Below are 14,630 nucleotides of genomic sequence, written 5' to 3'. Positions count from 1 at the left end.
GGCGAGATGGCAAAAACCTCTGGTTACTTTGGACTTGAATCTCACTTTCATGCAGACGCCAGCTGTCAAACGCGTCAAATTGATATTTACAAAAGGAACAATGGCAACTTAGCAATCACGCGTCCCCTAGGTATTACCAATCAAACGAACCAATCATATTGATTCGCAAGCCTGAGGGTCAGATCCTGACCCTGGCGTCTTCATGAAAGTGAGATTCAAGTCCAAGGTAACCAGCGGTTTTCTCTTTCGCCGCTTCCCGGTTCGTCTTCGCCACTTTGCGCGGCTCTCTCTTGGCTCAAGAAAAACCCTCTGGGACCAGGGTAACAGGGCAATTGAACATGGTAAGACCTATGCTCTTGCTATTACTGCTGGAAATTTCGATAAACCCATGACATTATCAGCTGACATATATTCCTCAGGGCCACGAGCGTATCATACACCCGCCCCCTTCTAGGATCATACAATCAGATGCTTCCAAAAAGGGTTGGGGTGCAGTGTGTAAAAGGATAAGAATAAGGGGACGATGGTCACTCTCAAAAGCCTTATAACATTTAAATACACTAGAACTAAAGGCAGCTATGATTAAAGTCCTTTACAGACGGTAGTAAAGGCATGCACTCGAGTCCAGCTGCAGCTGGACAATACAACAGCAGTTGCACTGATATATCAGCAACATGGGGGGATCTCATTCCCTAGAATTAAACAACCTTGCGGTGGAATTGTGGAACTGGTCAATCCAGCATCATTGATTTTACATCATTCCGAATCTTCATCCGAAGCTTCAGAAGCGGAAACATATCCCTAGAACGTTTTAATTTTCTCACGTATAATTTCGAATAGCTGATCTTTATTGACCGCGTCTTCGACAAAAACCATTCCTTCCTTAGAAAAAGGAGGGAATTTATATACACTAAAATGCGAAATTGTACATGATCAATCCGAATTAACAGTTCAAATTGATAACTCTCACCTTTTCACAGAACTGTGAAGTATTAGTAATGAACCATCCCTTTAAATAATCACGTAGGATGAAGAAAAGTATAAAACAAAACAGCTTTTCAGCTATAGACTTAAAATGGAATGAAAACACGAGAGGATTGAAACAGATTTCAAGCATGCAGATAAACTCCAGGCGCAAAATTTGATTTTGGGTTGAGGTTGACACTTTTCAAAACTTTCACTTAACTAATGTCCAGGTTACTCAAAAGCCTATTAACGTTAATTCCAGATTAAAAAGTCACCAAGGAGTTTATTTTTCTACTCCAAAATGTTGTGTCCCTTTAAAGAGCTGCCTCGTTTGTTCGTTTCAGGCTCACTCACTGCGGTAGCAACAAGACTGTTGAATTGTAAAGTTGAATGCTAAACTATGACTTTGCCGGAATCAGTTTGGCGGAGATATAACGCCATAGTTATTGCTAGTGTTTACCCATACCTTTAATAAAATATCAAATACATCTCTACGATAATTATAAATTCTTAGATTGTTAGCTAAATTTTATCTTTCCTTTTTTTTTATCTGTTTATTTGTGGGCTTCCTGTAAAGTAGCTTTTAGCTAAGTGGAGTGCCACGTAAAATAAAGTTCTGTATTCAGTATTCAGTAGATTAAAAGACGGAGAACTGAACGTAATTTGTGGATCGTCTATCATTGCCTCTTATTGTCTTGCCGTCGACCAGTGCTGAGGAGCTTCTCAGAAAAGGTAGGGAAAAGATGGTGAAGGTTCAACAGTGATCTACGTATAAATGTATATCGGCCCAGTAGCTCTACATTGCTGTATCCCTAAAACCGAAGTAAAGTACCTGCCACGGGGCACGGAGCCGTTTACACTGCAACGATACAAAGAGGAACTTGGAACGTCTTTCAACCGAAATACCCTATATCTCTCTGTAAGACAACAGCTATTCTTGATGCCATGTTCTTGAAAAAGTACAGCAGTGATAATTGATCAAGTCCTTGAACAGGTTTATCCATCAATTCGATCTGTTTTGCCTGAAAAATGGCCACCATCCTTCAATTCGTTGATTGGCAGGTGATCAACGGTATCTAAGAGACTTTGCACATGCTTAAACATCTCGTTGACTGTTACGAAAGACGCACTACATGGAAGCGGCAATGCAATTCTCGGATCCACAATCCGGCAGTTACGAGACAAAGGGAAACCACCTACTTCTCGTACTTGTTTGAGGTAGAAGGCCGCAGGTACTCTTGGGTCATTGATAGTTCGGGCTACTTCTAACCATAAAATGAATCGACTAAATCCACCCACTGCATCATGTATATGGAACCCGTATGGTGTTAGCTTGTCGTAGCCTAGAAAGGAAAGAGTTTGTGCATTACAACTTGAAGGAGATTAATCACTAACCTGCTCTTCTTCCAATGGGAAGGGCGTGGCGTAATTTTGATAGCTGCATATTCAAACTACATTTTTATGCCTATAAATACAATTACCGTCTTAATATCATGGGTGACAAATTACTCCTTTATTTAGGCGCGAAATTTCAGCGTTAATTTATAATTTCACATGTGAAATTACAAAATTGCTATGGTAACATCTCTTGTATCTCGATCAGAGCCAAGATGGCGTCTAGATTTAAGACAGTGACCATTGAAGAAGTTACGAAATTAAAAGAAGCGGCAGAAAATTTAAATACGTGAAAGAGCACAATTAACTGGGTGAGAGTTTTTGAGAAGTGGTGTGACGAAAATAGCCTTGAGAAAAACCTGGAGATGATTCTTCCCGAGCAGTTGGATAAAGTACTCGAGCGATTTTGCAATTACGGTTGTGAGCGTAATTTGTCACCCACGACATTAAAAGGTAATCAAATGATTTTCTCGTGAAATTAGGAAATAATTTCACGCGCGTTTTGTCAAAATTCTGATAATTTCCCGAGCCTTTAGGCTAGGGAAATTATCAGAACACGCGCGTTTTGTCAAAATTCTGATAATTTCCCGAGCCTTTAGGCGAGGGAAATTATCAGAATTTTGACAAAACGCAAGTGAAATTATTTCCTAATTTCACTCGTCGCCATTTGATTACACATATATATGCCACGAACCATTGGCTCCCCTTGAGAACAACGTTCTTCTCTTTAAGCATCTAGATTTCCTCTCCTCCACCGCAACAGGATCAATTTCATTCATAATGTTTGCCACAAAATTACGGGGAACATGAATATGATGACGCAGTCTCAGAGCACACCAAATAATTCTGTACCCTGATAAACTTCCAGGGCCTCTCATTTCTTCACGAATGACACTTCGTATTTCGGAATCATCTGTTATCTTGGCATTTCCTTTCCTCTTCAATCCAAGAGATCTCACACACATATGGAGGCCTTCTCGTTTTTCAAAGAGATCGACAATAGCGTCATACGGATATTTAACAATTATTCCAAGAGCACGAGTTGGATATGAGATGGTAAATAGCCAACGAGGCGCTTAGCGCCGAGTTGGCTATAAGCAGTCTCGTATCCAACAAGCGCGAATGGAATAATTGTTTTATTAAATTCCTTAAACTCCAAAAATTTGGAAGTAAGAATTACGAGCGAAGGAAGCGAGAAAACCCGAGAGAAATCGAAAAACTTGATGAAGATGCGATGTTGCGTAATACCTTCTGGTCAGATAGACGAAGGCGCATCACAAAAACATTTCTTGGTTTTTGCGTACTTCTAAACGTCAGAATTGATCAAAACTTTCCACAAAAATAGTCTTTTTTTTTTCTATTTTGGCTTTATTCACAAAGAAATTTCGCTTTCCGGGGAAGAAATTTTTAGCTTAGCGACGCTTAGCGCAGTCATTTACTATATAAGGTCAAACTAAGGTATATGAGCTAGTAACCGAGATTACGTGAACCAATCAGAGCACGCGAAATGCATTATCCGAGGATGAGAATTTAATAAATATATATAGTGCTTTATCACATCGTCGATATCTTTTTCACCCACGCATTTTTCACATATACTGTCTCAAGCTTCCCCGGCGCCACAAAAGGTACAAAACATCACAAATACACTCCTTGTTCTGACAGAACGGAGTTTGAAAAAGGGAGGGAAACGCTCACTTGATATGTACCCAGTCCCACCGGGAGAGTGCGCGCGCATGATGTGTGTTCTTTTTTATTTGCAGCGTTCCTTTTAAATTTGCAGCAGCGTCTTTTTTTTTTCTTGCAGCTTTTGTTTTTTTGTTTGCAGCGTTTGTTTTTTATTTGCAGCGGTTCGCTTTGTTGTTTGCAGTGCATCTTCTTTGTTTGCAATGTCCCTTGTGTTCGCAGATTAGTTGCACAAAATTTAATCGAACGATTTGATTGGTTATCTTCTCGAAAAAGATGTGTTTTGTGCACCGTCAAGGCCAAAAACACAGACAAAAACATGAAACAAAAAGACTTGTCGAGTTTCATAGCCATCTTTATGCATTAATTATGCTCTGACTGTCCGATGTCCATCATCAGCCGATATTCAAATGCTTGTTAAATTTCGAATTTTTTAACATCAAAAACTTATACAAATCAGTTTAAAATCCTTCAAATTGCTTTTTTATGTTTCCTGTTGAAGTATCTTGGTTTTATCGAATTACCCAATGACTCAATTTATTTTGACACGTATGGCTACAATACCAATTTCAAAGATAGAGATAACGTGGATTTCGCAACAATTTAACGTTTCAATCAGTTTATCCCAATACCACTGAGGTGTTGAAAATTTCTTATTTAAGATCCTTTCATTCGCTTTTGTGTTCGTTATTGTAATGTATCGAAACCGGATGTTTGAGTTAAATAGTCTGCAAAAAAACTAACTGCAAATTGCTGTGACGGACGTCATGTACGTCTTGCAGTTGCACTAAGCAAACGTTTATTTCAAACATCAAGAAAGGATTGAACATATTGTTTCCGCTTCATAATAGTCTAATCTGATGTCAGGTCAATCTTTTTTTTTTGGCTTTAATACGTTTGCACCAAATAGCATCGCAAAAGTCGGGAGTTAACAGTAAAAGGCAAGCCAAAAGACAGATGAAGAAAAAAGTAACATACTTTTTATACATAACTCTGAATTTCGAATTCTCAGCGAAAGATTAATGACATTCGATCGTAAAAACACTAAAATTTCTGCAGTCTCTGACTTCTATGAATCAAGGAGAAGGTCATAATGTTCTGTCAAAAGGAAGAAATTGATCACGTGCACGTGCTAGGCAACACAAAGGTGCACGTGATCATCACCTTGTGTCAAGATTGTTGTTTTCATTGCATGAACTACAGGGAAGAATGTTAATCGTTCGTAACTGTTTCAGAGTTAAAGAACGTGATTTTTAGCTAGCCAAGAAACCTCCATCTTTGTTTTTTAATTTTGTTGTAATATTTAACTGAATATTTATATTTCCTCTCTCGGGTGGGGAAGCCTTCTTTATCGGGTTATTGACCCGAGACCCGACTCTTATCTGAAACAAGGAAAGGTTACGTTTATACAAACGTTGGCCGTGTAGCACTTATATTTTAAACAGAATTAACTGAAGAGAGGGTAGTGTGAAGTGCTAGATTTCTATCCCATATGAACCATGTGAGCGTTAGCCCTACTGATGGAAATGGGCCCACACAAGGACAAAGAAAAACTCTGACCAGGGTGGACGTCAACGGTAATTTGGAGGCCGTTTACGATGAGAAAATATAACAAGAACAGGAGTCGTACTCTCTCTTTTTGAAAAGCAAGATGTTTTGGCCATTCCGCGCACAGGTTTCTTTAAAAGCTTTATTTATCAAAGTTTCACTGTTGCGAAAAGTGTGATCGACGCTGTTTCGGGGGTGGAAGCTGAATAATGAATAATGAATAACGAGTATAAATAAAAAATGAATAATGAATAATTGGGTCTGAAAACGCCGGAATAATGAATAACGCAGTTAATATGCCAGTGGAATAATGAATAACAACAATGAATAGTGAATAACCTACAAAAATTTAAAAAGAACAATGAATAATTCGAACAAAAAACACGAAGAATAATGAATAATCGAGGTCCAATTATTCAGCTTCCACCCCCGAACGCTGTTGTGCCAACCGTGATTATTATGTCGTCCCGCAAGGATGCTCCAGTAAAGCGAATGCGATAATCGTCAAATCGTAGATCTCTGATTCTTCCAATTCAAAGATGGCCAAAATAATCAACCAACATTAGGCTTTTCGAAAGGATTGTTTGTCCACGGTCGTTTCACAAGAAATTGTAGATTAATTGCTTCCATCATCATCTTCGGTAGTCTTGAATGAAGACTCTTGATTTCGAACTGTTAGGCGTGTGTCGACTTCGCTTAAATCTTCCTTCAGTGACATCACTTCCATTGTCCTGGGATATCTGTTGCTTTTTCACACAAGGAGAAAGCGAGCAACTTTGTAATGTAGTAATTCCAAGCTTCCTCCAAAGTAAATTTCAGGGAAAGCCTTTCTTCGGCCTTTACTTCGGGTAGAAGCACACAACGCGTCATCAGAAAGGAATGCAAATGCGAGAAAATTATTACATCCATTTGACATGGAGTTGAAGCGTTGAAGTTTGGAGGTGTGGAAATTGAGAAGTGTGGAAGTTTGGCAGTGTGGAAGTTTGGAAGTGTGGAGTGTTTGGCTGCGTGGAAGGGTTGTGAGTGAATTTCTTGCACTTGCATTCCTTTCTGTTGACGCGTTCTGTGCTCTTCTGCCCAAAGTAAAAGCCCTTTCTTCTTCTGAGACGTTAAAAATAGTTCCGTTCTCACTTAAGATGTCTTTGGTCGTTGGGCTTCTGAAGGGGCACCGGCGCTGCTTCTCGATGGAAAATTGCTATAAATTATTTTGAAGGAACTCTTACATAAACAAAAATCCGACATGGACAGCTTTTTATTTGTTCCTGGTTTTTTTGTCCTGGAATCATCGCGCATCACCTTATTCAACAAACATTACATATAAATTTTCGGCAAACGCCCATTGATTCCCGAGAGAATATTCTCCAAATTGGCATGACAGGCAGGATGATGAGAGCTGTCAATCTGTCCCTGAGGTTCCAAAACGCAATATGAAATCATTGCAGTCTCTCTTTTTGCTCTAACAAACGCCCGCGTTATTTGCGATCCGCAGTTTCAGTCATTTTTAAGTGTTCGTTCATTTCAACGATTTAGATTTGGTCGGCTGTTCGAAGGTGCTTTGACCAAGCATTTTAAAGTTTTACACATGTACAGGTAATTGTCCTCATTTAACAAAATACTCTAGGTTAAATTGGTCGAATTTTGTATTTTGCGGGTCCCTTTGCGACCCACATTTTTGTCGCGGGGTATGTCTCTTATAAGAGCTAGACGAGGAAGGAATGGCGACCATAGATTTATTGACATGAAACGACAAGAAATTTGCTAATAACAGAGATAAAGTTTCTCAGTGCCAACGTTTTCATTTAAGGCTGGCTTTAGATGAAGGATAAACAGAGAGCCATACATTTGCTACTAGTCTTAACCCAATCGTTATAAGACCTTAAAAGAAATCACGATCTGACTTCACCGTATGTGATTCTCTGAAACAAGGCAATTGCGGCAATTTCTGCCCAACCAGATAATTAGAATTTAATTCGCTCTGACGCCAGTCCCGAAATTGCCTATGGTTTTTTCGTCCAGGGACCCGTTTCTCGAAAGTCCCGAAAACCGTCTTTTCGGGACCGAAAAGCCATTTGTGAAATTGCCAACCGCTTGTTTTAGAAAGCCGATCTTTTAACATGTTTTCAAGGCAACAAAAAGAAAAATAAATCTGAAGTTTGACGAGGTAAATCGTCTCCGTTCTTGAGATACAAAGGGAATTGTGACACCCGAAAACGCCAAGTAAAGTTTCGGGACTTTTGAGAAACGGGCCCCCGTCCCGATAAACTGCCTCTGGGTCTCCGAGGATGGAGTGTACTCATGCGTGGCCAAGAGTCTATACGGTGTTCGGGAAATGGAAATTTGCATGTAAATGACCGATCGCCTTAGAAGAACAACAAACAGAGTTCTCAAAAAATACAGAGTCATCAGCGAGGGAAGAATGAACAGAAGCTGAAAATCTTTAAAGGAGTTAAGAAACCGGACCACAAAGACAAAGCCACCCAATATTTCACTTAAAGGTAATAAATTCATACAAGGGAATACTGCTGACTCCTTTCTTGTTTTAATTCCATCATATAAACCTACAGTCCTGTGTTTTTCTTGAAATACCACCCCCCCCCCCCCCCCCCACCTTACATTTAAGTTTATGTATTTTATTGTTACTCCAGTCTCGTTCTATGTACTGTGTTGCCGGGTTGCCTCTAACATGTCCATCTATTTGTCGTTGTCCTCTCGCCAGGAAAGCGTTTCTGCATCTATTAGACGGTACAAAAGAAAAGAATGGGTGTTTTCGTATGAATCTGTATCACGCAAGAAACACTCATCGGTTTGCTGCTCCATGTGTGCCCAAAAAAATCCGAAAAGCACGTTTTTCATCTAATTTCTTCGGACATTTTGTGAAACACTCAACTGCAAGACGATGTTTGCTTGAGAATTTGTTTAATTAATAATTTTTATGTTTGTGGATATAGGATACATTAACGTGCGATTACGCAGATGACAAAATGGAAACTGAGAGATTGATTAGAAAGACATTAAAACGTCGGAAATAAAACAATGCGACGGCCACCTTGAATTCTAATGTTCTGAAAAAGATAGTATAGGATACCCAGAAGGCAAACGAGTACCTGTTGTGAGTTTAAATTCATACAGAGAACCTGCACTCCTGAAAAAAGGAAAAGGAGTCGCAGGAAATACTGTTTGCAATCAAAATTGTTTGAAAGGTTTTCAAAGAAAGCGTTTTTATTGGATAAAAATGAAGTTTAGAATCACCTATTTCAGTTTCAAATTCGCCATCTTGAATAATTGTGACCTGTTACGGTTGCTCAATGGAGCGTTTCCACTCACGTGACCATATTGCATTACCGAAACAAATAAAAGTATTTTCATAAAAATAGAGTTCAACTCCCGGAGGATTAGTTTGGTACACTATCATGACCACCATTTCTATGTATTGGAACACCAAGATGGCCGCCGTGACGTCATGTGAAAACGCTCTATTGCTATTACCGGTATACAAAAGCTCTTTGTGTTACAACAATAGGGCAACCGTAACACGACACAATTATTCAAGAGGGGAAGGACGAGTTAAGAAATCACTCAAAAGAATTCCTGTACATGAAAAAATCAACAGAAATAAATTCAAGCATAGGGAATCCCAATAGAAAACGGTGTGGAGCTAGCTTGCAGAGTGGCCCCTAAAACTTTGGACGCAGGCTCGCCAGAGAATTTTATCCCGTGTTTACAGAACCACCATCAATTCGCTTGCCGGAACACACAGCGAACAGAGAACTTTTGCTACCAGCGTAGTGTAATATTCGTCTATTCGTTTTCCGGAATATAGAGCGAACTGAGGACCTCTGCAAGCACGGTGTATATAATAATACCACAGGGGCATGCAGTACCTCCGCTAAGATGAAAGTTAGATCAATAATATTTCTTGTGCTTCAGTGAGTCAAATTCTGCCCTTTCATAATTGTGCTCTTTCATCAAACGAGTCTTCAGGAAGTCTTTTATTGCTTCTTTAATCCTGCGATCTTTAGCTTTATCGTCGCTGTGAATGTTCAGCCTTTTCTTCATATAAGTCCTCTTCTTTAGGGTTAAAGATGCAGGCACTATATTTTGAAAACATCAATGTTAGATACAGCACATTGCAATATTTCAGAATCTCACTGGTTATTTCTTCCTACATAAGAACAAATCGCCTTTGTTGATAGTTTAAAAAAACTGTTGTCGACTTGGCATTGTCATGTATTTTACGGTTTGAAAATGATATCTGGGGTAAAATGGATAGCCCTGATCACTTTTTTTTTTACTTACAGCTTTAATTCAAAGAAAGATGAAAGCAGTGTTCTTTTAGCAATGTTTCATGGAAACTGTTTCGCAGTTTTGCCGCTCCTTTGCGACACAAGTGACACAAAGCATTGCCCAGTGATCTTCGTAGTTATGGAGGCAATGTTAGCAATCCTAAAGGAGTCTTCCAAGTTTTTAGGCCTTAATATAAGTCGCTTTCTTTATTAATCTTAACCATTACAAAATTCTCGAATTTGATTAGTTCTGTGCGCGCCTTTTTGCCGCGTAATTGGCGCGCGATCACGTGGGTTTCTAATTGCAGGTATCCAATTTGAACAACTTCAAATTGGATACCTGTAATTGGACACCTGTGCCATTCACGCGTCAATCACATGCACTTGGATGGGGTCTTTCTTGCTATTTTCCGACTATTTGCAAAACAAATTGAATCTAATTTTAACTTTTTTGCACAAAAAAGTATTCAAAGACTTCTTATTCTCGAATTTTGTTTTAGCTACGATTTATTAGTAATTGAAGCTCGTGTCGTATAATTCAGGGAGCGCTGCGCACTCGGTCGATTTTAAAATCATTCGCACGATTTCTCTTTGAATTGTACTCCACTCAGATTGACTGAGACGGAGGGCATACTTTTGGTAATGAAGAGGGCATGATTACTTGATCCCGATTGATTAACAGTTGCTTATCTGGAGCCAGCGAAGTTACAAGAGAATCTTCTTCCAGACTCTGACACTGATTAAACTGCTGTTTGTCCACATATAAAATACATTTGAAGCGCTATTTCTGTTGTCAGCAACGATTGATTGAATTGAACTCTAACCGAAGGAAAAAGTATTAAGTTCAAGATTGTCATTTGTCACGGCATTGAACAGGCTTCCCTCAATACGGATTGATTTCTATTGTCAAATTGCTCTCGTCGTTTCGCGACTCGGACAGTTTTGTGAAAAGTTTGAAAAGACGCGTGAAATTAGTCCTTAGATACACTCTGGCCCGTACGATTACATATACTTACTATAACTAGACGCTCCCAAAAAAATCCACAAAACACTTATCCCTTTGCAACTCAAGAACGGAGAGGATTTAAAGCGTCAAACTTCAGAGTTATTTTCTTTTTGTTACCTTATAAACATGTTAAAAGATCGGCTTTCCAAAACAAGCGGTTGGCAATTTCACAGATGGCTTTTCGGGCCCGAAAAGTTTTCGATACTTTCGAAAACTTTTCGGGCCCGGAAAGCCATTAGTGAAACTGCCAACCGCTTGTTTTGGAAAGCCGATCTTTTAACATGTTTTCAAGCTAACTAAAAGAAACAAGTCTGTGAAGTTTGACGACTTAAATCCTCTCCGTTCTTGAGATACAGAAGAAATTGTGACACCCGAAAATGGCCCGTAAAGCTTCGGGACTTTCGAGAAACGCGCCCCTGGCAGGTATGTAGCCACCAGAAAACCCTTTGTTTTCCAGTCCTTTATCCTAAAGCCGATCTTTTCATACCCGGCAGTAGATGCTCTGACAGCATGGCCATTCCGTTTTGTACTCTTCGATTCGTATTCGTACCCAATGTCACTGATTTAAGCTTCTACAGTTATTGGGTTCGAAAAGACCACAATTCGTGGCATTGGAGAAAAAAAGAAATCGAGGTAAATCCTGACTGGCTCCACATGTCGACCTGTAAAAATCACGCTATCGTTACGCGACGAATTGTAACTCACTGATCCTCTCTTGGAGTTGGCGTCTCTTGTAATTGGAACTCTAAGCCAACTCTAAATCACCATTGCTGAGTTGCTTTCTCAAGAAATTTCCTCTGATTTAAATTAATGTACTTTTTTTGAACTGGAACAAACAGTAATACATTTCATTCTAATCATTCGGACTTACGCGGATCAACAGGTACGAAATATAAGTCGAATCCCCTTCCTGTCACAGAAGATTCCGTGAAGAGGTTTATATTAACGTAGTATCCTTTCACCAGAAAGGTCTCACCACTGTAATTCCCACAAAAACTCTTGAATTGTCCAGAATCACCGGAAATATGCAAGAAGGTTTTCCTACAAAAGACAAGGCACTATTGATGGAGTATATTCTGATATTAATTGGCCTATTCATTGCTTGTCGCTGGGAAACGTTTTATGCTTTATTCGACCAAAAAATGCCGCCGTTGTTTTAGAATAGTTAGCATGCAATTGACCTCTTTAGCTTGTACGTTTTTTTTCCCATTTCAGCGGACCACGTGATCTTCTCAAGGGAATTCTCCTTTTGTTTTGTCATAAGTTATTCGAGCATAAGCACGTGCATAAGACGACATTTGAAAGAAAGTGTTTGCTAGGGTAAAATCACGTGGTCTGAAATGGGAAAACAAAACTTACAATCTAAAGAGGTCAATAGTAATCACGCAATTGTATAATTTGGACTAACATAGACATTACCACGGTTTCTCTGTTAGCCGCTGACCTCTGTGAAGATAGATAGACTTTGTACCGAACGAGTACGCGATAATTGAGATCGCTTTATAGCGATATTTCTTCTTTACAAACATTGACGTCACATATTCAAATTTGCCAACCACTGAACAAGAGAAGTCATTGTTTCAACAGCCAATTAGGTTATTAACGGTGGGTGACGTCACGAGAAAAATCGCTTCTCAAAAGAACAATGGAAAAATGGAAACTGTCACAGTCTCGTCTAACAAGGAAGGATAGTAAAGGACATTGGTTAAACGAGAAAAAGTCTTTTTTCGACCACCCGTAAAATTCGATAAAATGTTTTAAGCAAAAATGAATCCCCTTTGCAAAAACTTTTGAAAAAATGAGAGGCCCACTACCTTATGAGGTAGTACAGTTTCTGGCAATCGCCAAAGGGCCTCAATTATATGTCACAAGGTGGCAACTCTTTTTGACTTTATGGTAAAGAGTGGCTGAAAAAGATCGAGAATATCTGAAGGGTGCATGAAAAATGCTTTGTATGGTTATGAATCTCCTTACTCGCAACTTGAGTCATACTCCAGCTCAAAAAAGTGAAAATAGACAACCATTTCCTTGCCCGGTGGAATTGAAACGCTGTAAAAACAATTGTCAATGTCGCTTGGGTACGACTGATTTTCCCATCCAGGACTTTTCAAGTTGTCGTCTTCCACGTAACCACAGTCTGTTAAAGCAAAACGATCAGGTAAGTTAAGTAGTCTTCAGTAATAACTCGCTACATTAAACCATTTTGTATTTCGTATTTACCAAATACATATCCAATAAAAAACTCAGTTCTGCGATTAATGTACGGCTGTGTTTACGAGATGGGAAGCAGGCTTTTTTTTGCCGTGCGAAGGGCATTCTCATGTATGAAGTGACCGGGGAATCTTATGCGCTAGTCGTTTTGGAAGGTTGAAAAAAGCAGAGGACGAGGCAGCGTAATTAGAGTGTAAAGCGGCAAATGAGTCGCTCGGCTTTAAGTAAGCGAAGGTAGACGAAGTTTAAGACTTAATTAGGTAAGACAAATGAAATTGTTCTTTGGCAGTTACAATTCACATTTTACACATTATATGGCCATTTCATAATTTTGGTTGAGCTTACGTTGTCAGGTTTAGGAGGTTTCGCAACTGAATCAAATTGATAATGAAGTGCATGCAAAATACTCTAATAGGTTAGTTATTATTTTTACCAAGTCCATGTAGAATGAATAGGTTAGTTGTTATTCTGTAAATTGATACAGAATACTTATTTAAAGGCAGCAATTCATTAATATAAGGAGGCAGCGTGGCCGAGCGGTTACAGCGCGGGATTCACGCCGTCATATTTTCTGTTTCATTGGCCTTGAAAATACCCTTCGAGCAGTTGGTTTCTCCTACGCTTCCCGAGAGAGAAACCACTGCGAGCAACCGTTTGATTTTCCATCGAGCATGTGCGAAGTACGTCACAACCCACGTGATGTATTTGACATAACTTCGTCTTATTTCGCGGGAAATTACTACACAGCAGGCTCGCCCAAACGCAGCAGTTACGTAGCTAAAAACAAGCGCAAGCGCCAAAACAAGTTTCCTAACTTGTTTTACTGGTTCAAGTTTAATTTATTCGTCCTTGTCGCTGGATGGTGGCTAACTGAAAGAAACTAACGGTTGCTCGCGGTGGTTTGTCTCTCGGGAAGCGTAGGAGAAACTAATTGCTCGCAGGGTACCCTGAAATGCTCCTAAGGGGAGCAGGACGACAAGGCCTCTGGAGTAAATACGAGGCAGCCTAAAATAAAAACGTCCCGGCTTATCCTTATTACATAAAACGAGCGCTCTCCCTTAGGTCAACTCCTGAAAAAAACCTACGTATATGGTCATCTTGAAAGGCGAAGAGTACAAGTGACCTCGGTCATAAATGGCGGCCGTTGTGTTCAAGTGTTGGCAATTAATTTTAGGACAAACAAGACGCTGTGACAACGTTTATCCGGGATACATTTGTCGCTGTCGCAAATATAATACACAAGAAGAGGCCTCTGGTGGACCTTATGATTTGCCGTATTAAGACCTGTTAGAGGTTCAAAGTCAATGATGTATTTCATTGCACTGGAATTTTGTTAGTGTAGTAAATATCATTGATTAAGACATCCTGCATCAAAAGTATTTCGAATTATTTTCAGGGTTCCATCTCTATTGACCATTTTTGAATAATACTTTGTACTTTCAGCTCTCAAATTATACTGAAAAAATGCATGCTGCACAGAAATTGTTTGTTTTTTGTGTACCTTGTTCTCAGTGAACCTTATAAAAATTTATAAA

At 39.4% G+C, this 14,630-nt stretch overlaps 1 protein-coding gene and 1 pseudogene across 2 annotated transcripts in view; both read right to left on the bottom strand.

The window, feature by feature from the left end:
* Nucleotides 1-1,897: 1,897 nt before the first annotated feature.
* LOC138040652 (uncharacterized) lies at nt 1,898-4,000 on the bottom strand (annotated as a pseudogene).
* A 4,112-nt stretch (nt 4,001-8,112) lies between these two features.
* LOC138043523 (tumor necrosis factor-inducible gene 6 protein-like) overlaps nt 8,113-14,630 on the bottom strand; it is an 11,866-nt gene continuing 5,348 nt past the window's right edge. For both annotated transcript variants that reach the window (XM_068889846.1, XM_068889847.1), the window contains exons 4-7: nt 12,859-13,021; nt 11,756-11,925; nt 9,477-9,686; nt 8,113-8,327 (exon numbers count right to left, since the gene is read on the bottom strand). In XM_068889846.1, the coding sequence (XP_068745947.1) occupies nt 9,499-9,686; nt 11,756-11,925; nt 12,859-13,021 (521 nt within the window). In that variant the 3' untranslated portion in view covers nt 8,113-8,327; nt 9,477-9,498. The remainder of the gene's footprint in view (nt 8,328-9,476; nt 9,687-11,755; nt 11,926-12,858; nt 13,022-14,630) is intronic.

This window comes from Montipora capricornis, chromosome 3 (genome assembly GCF_036669925.1).
Source record: "Montipora capricornis isolate CH-2021 chromosome 3, ASM3666992v2, whole genome shotgun sequence".
Classification (NCBI taxonomy): Eukaryota; Metazoa; Cnidaria; class Anthozoa; order Scleractinia; family Acroporidae; genus Montipora; species Montipora capricornis.
Note: the sequence above shows the minus strand (reverse complement) of the source record. Positions and strands in the feature narration are given on the sequence as shown.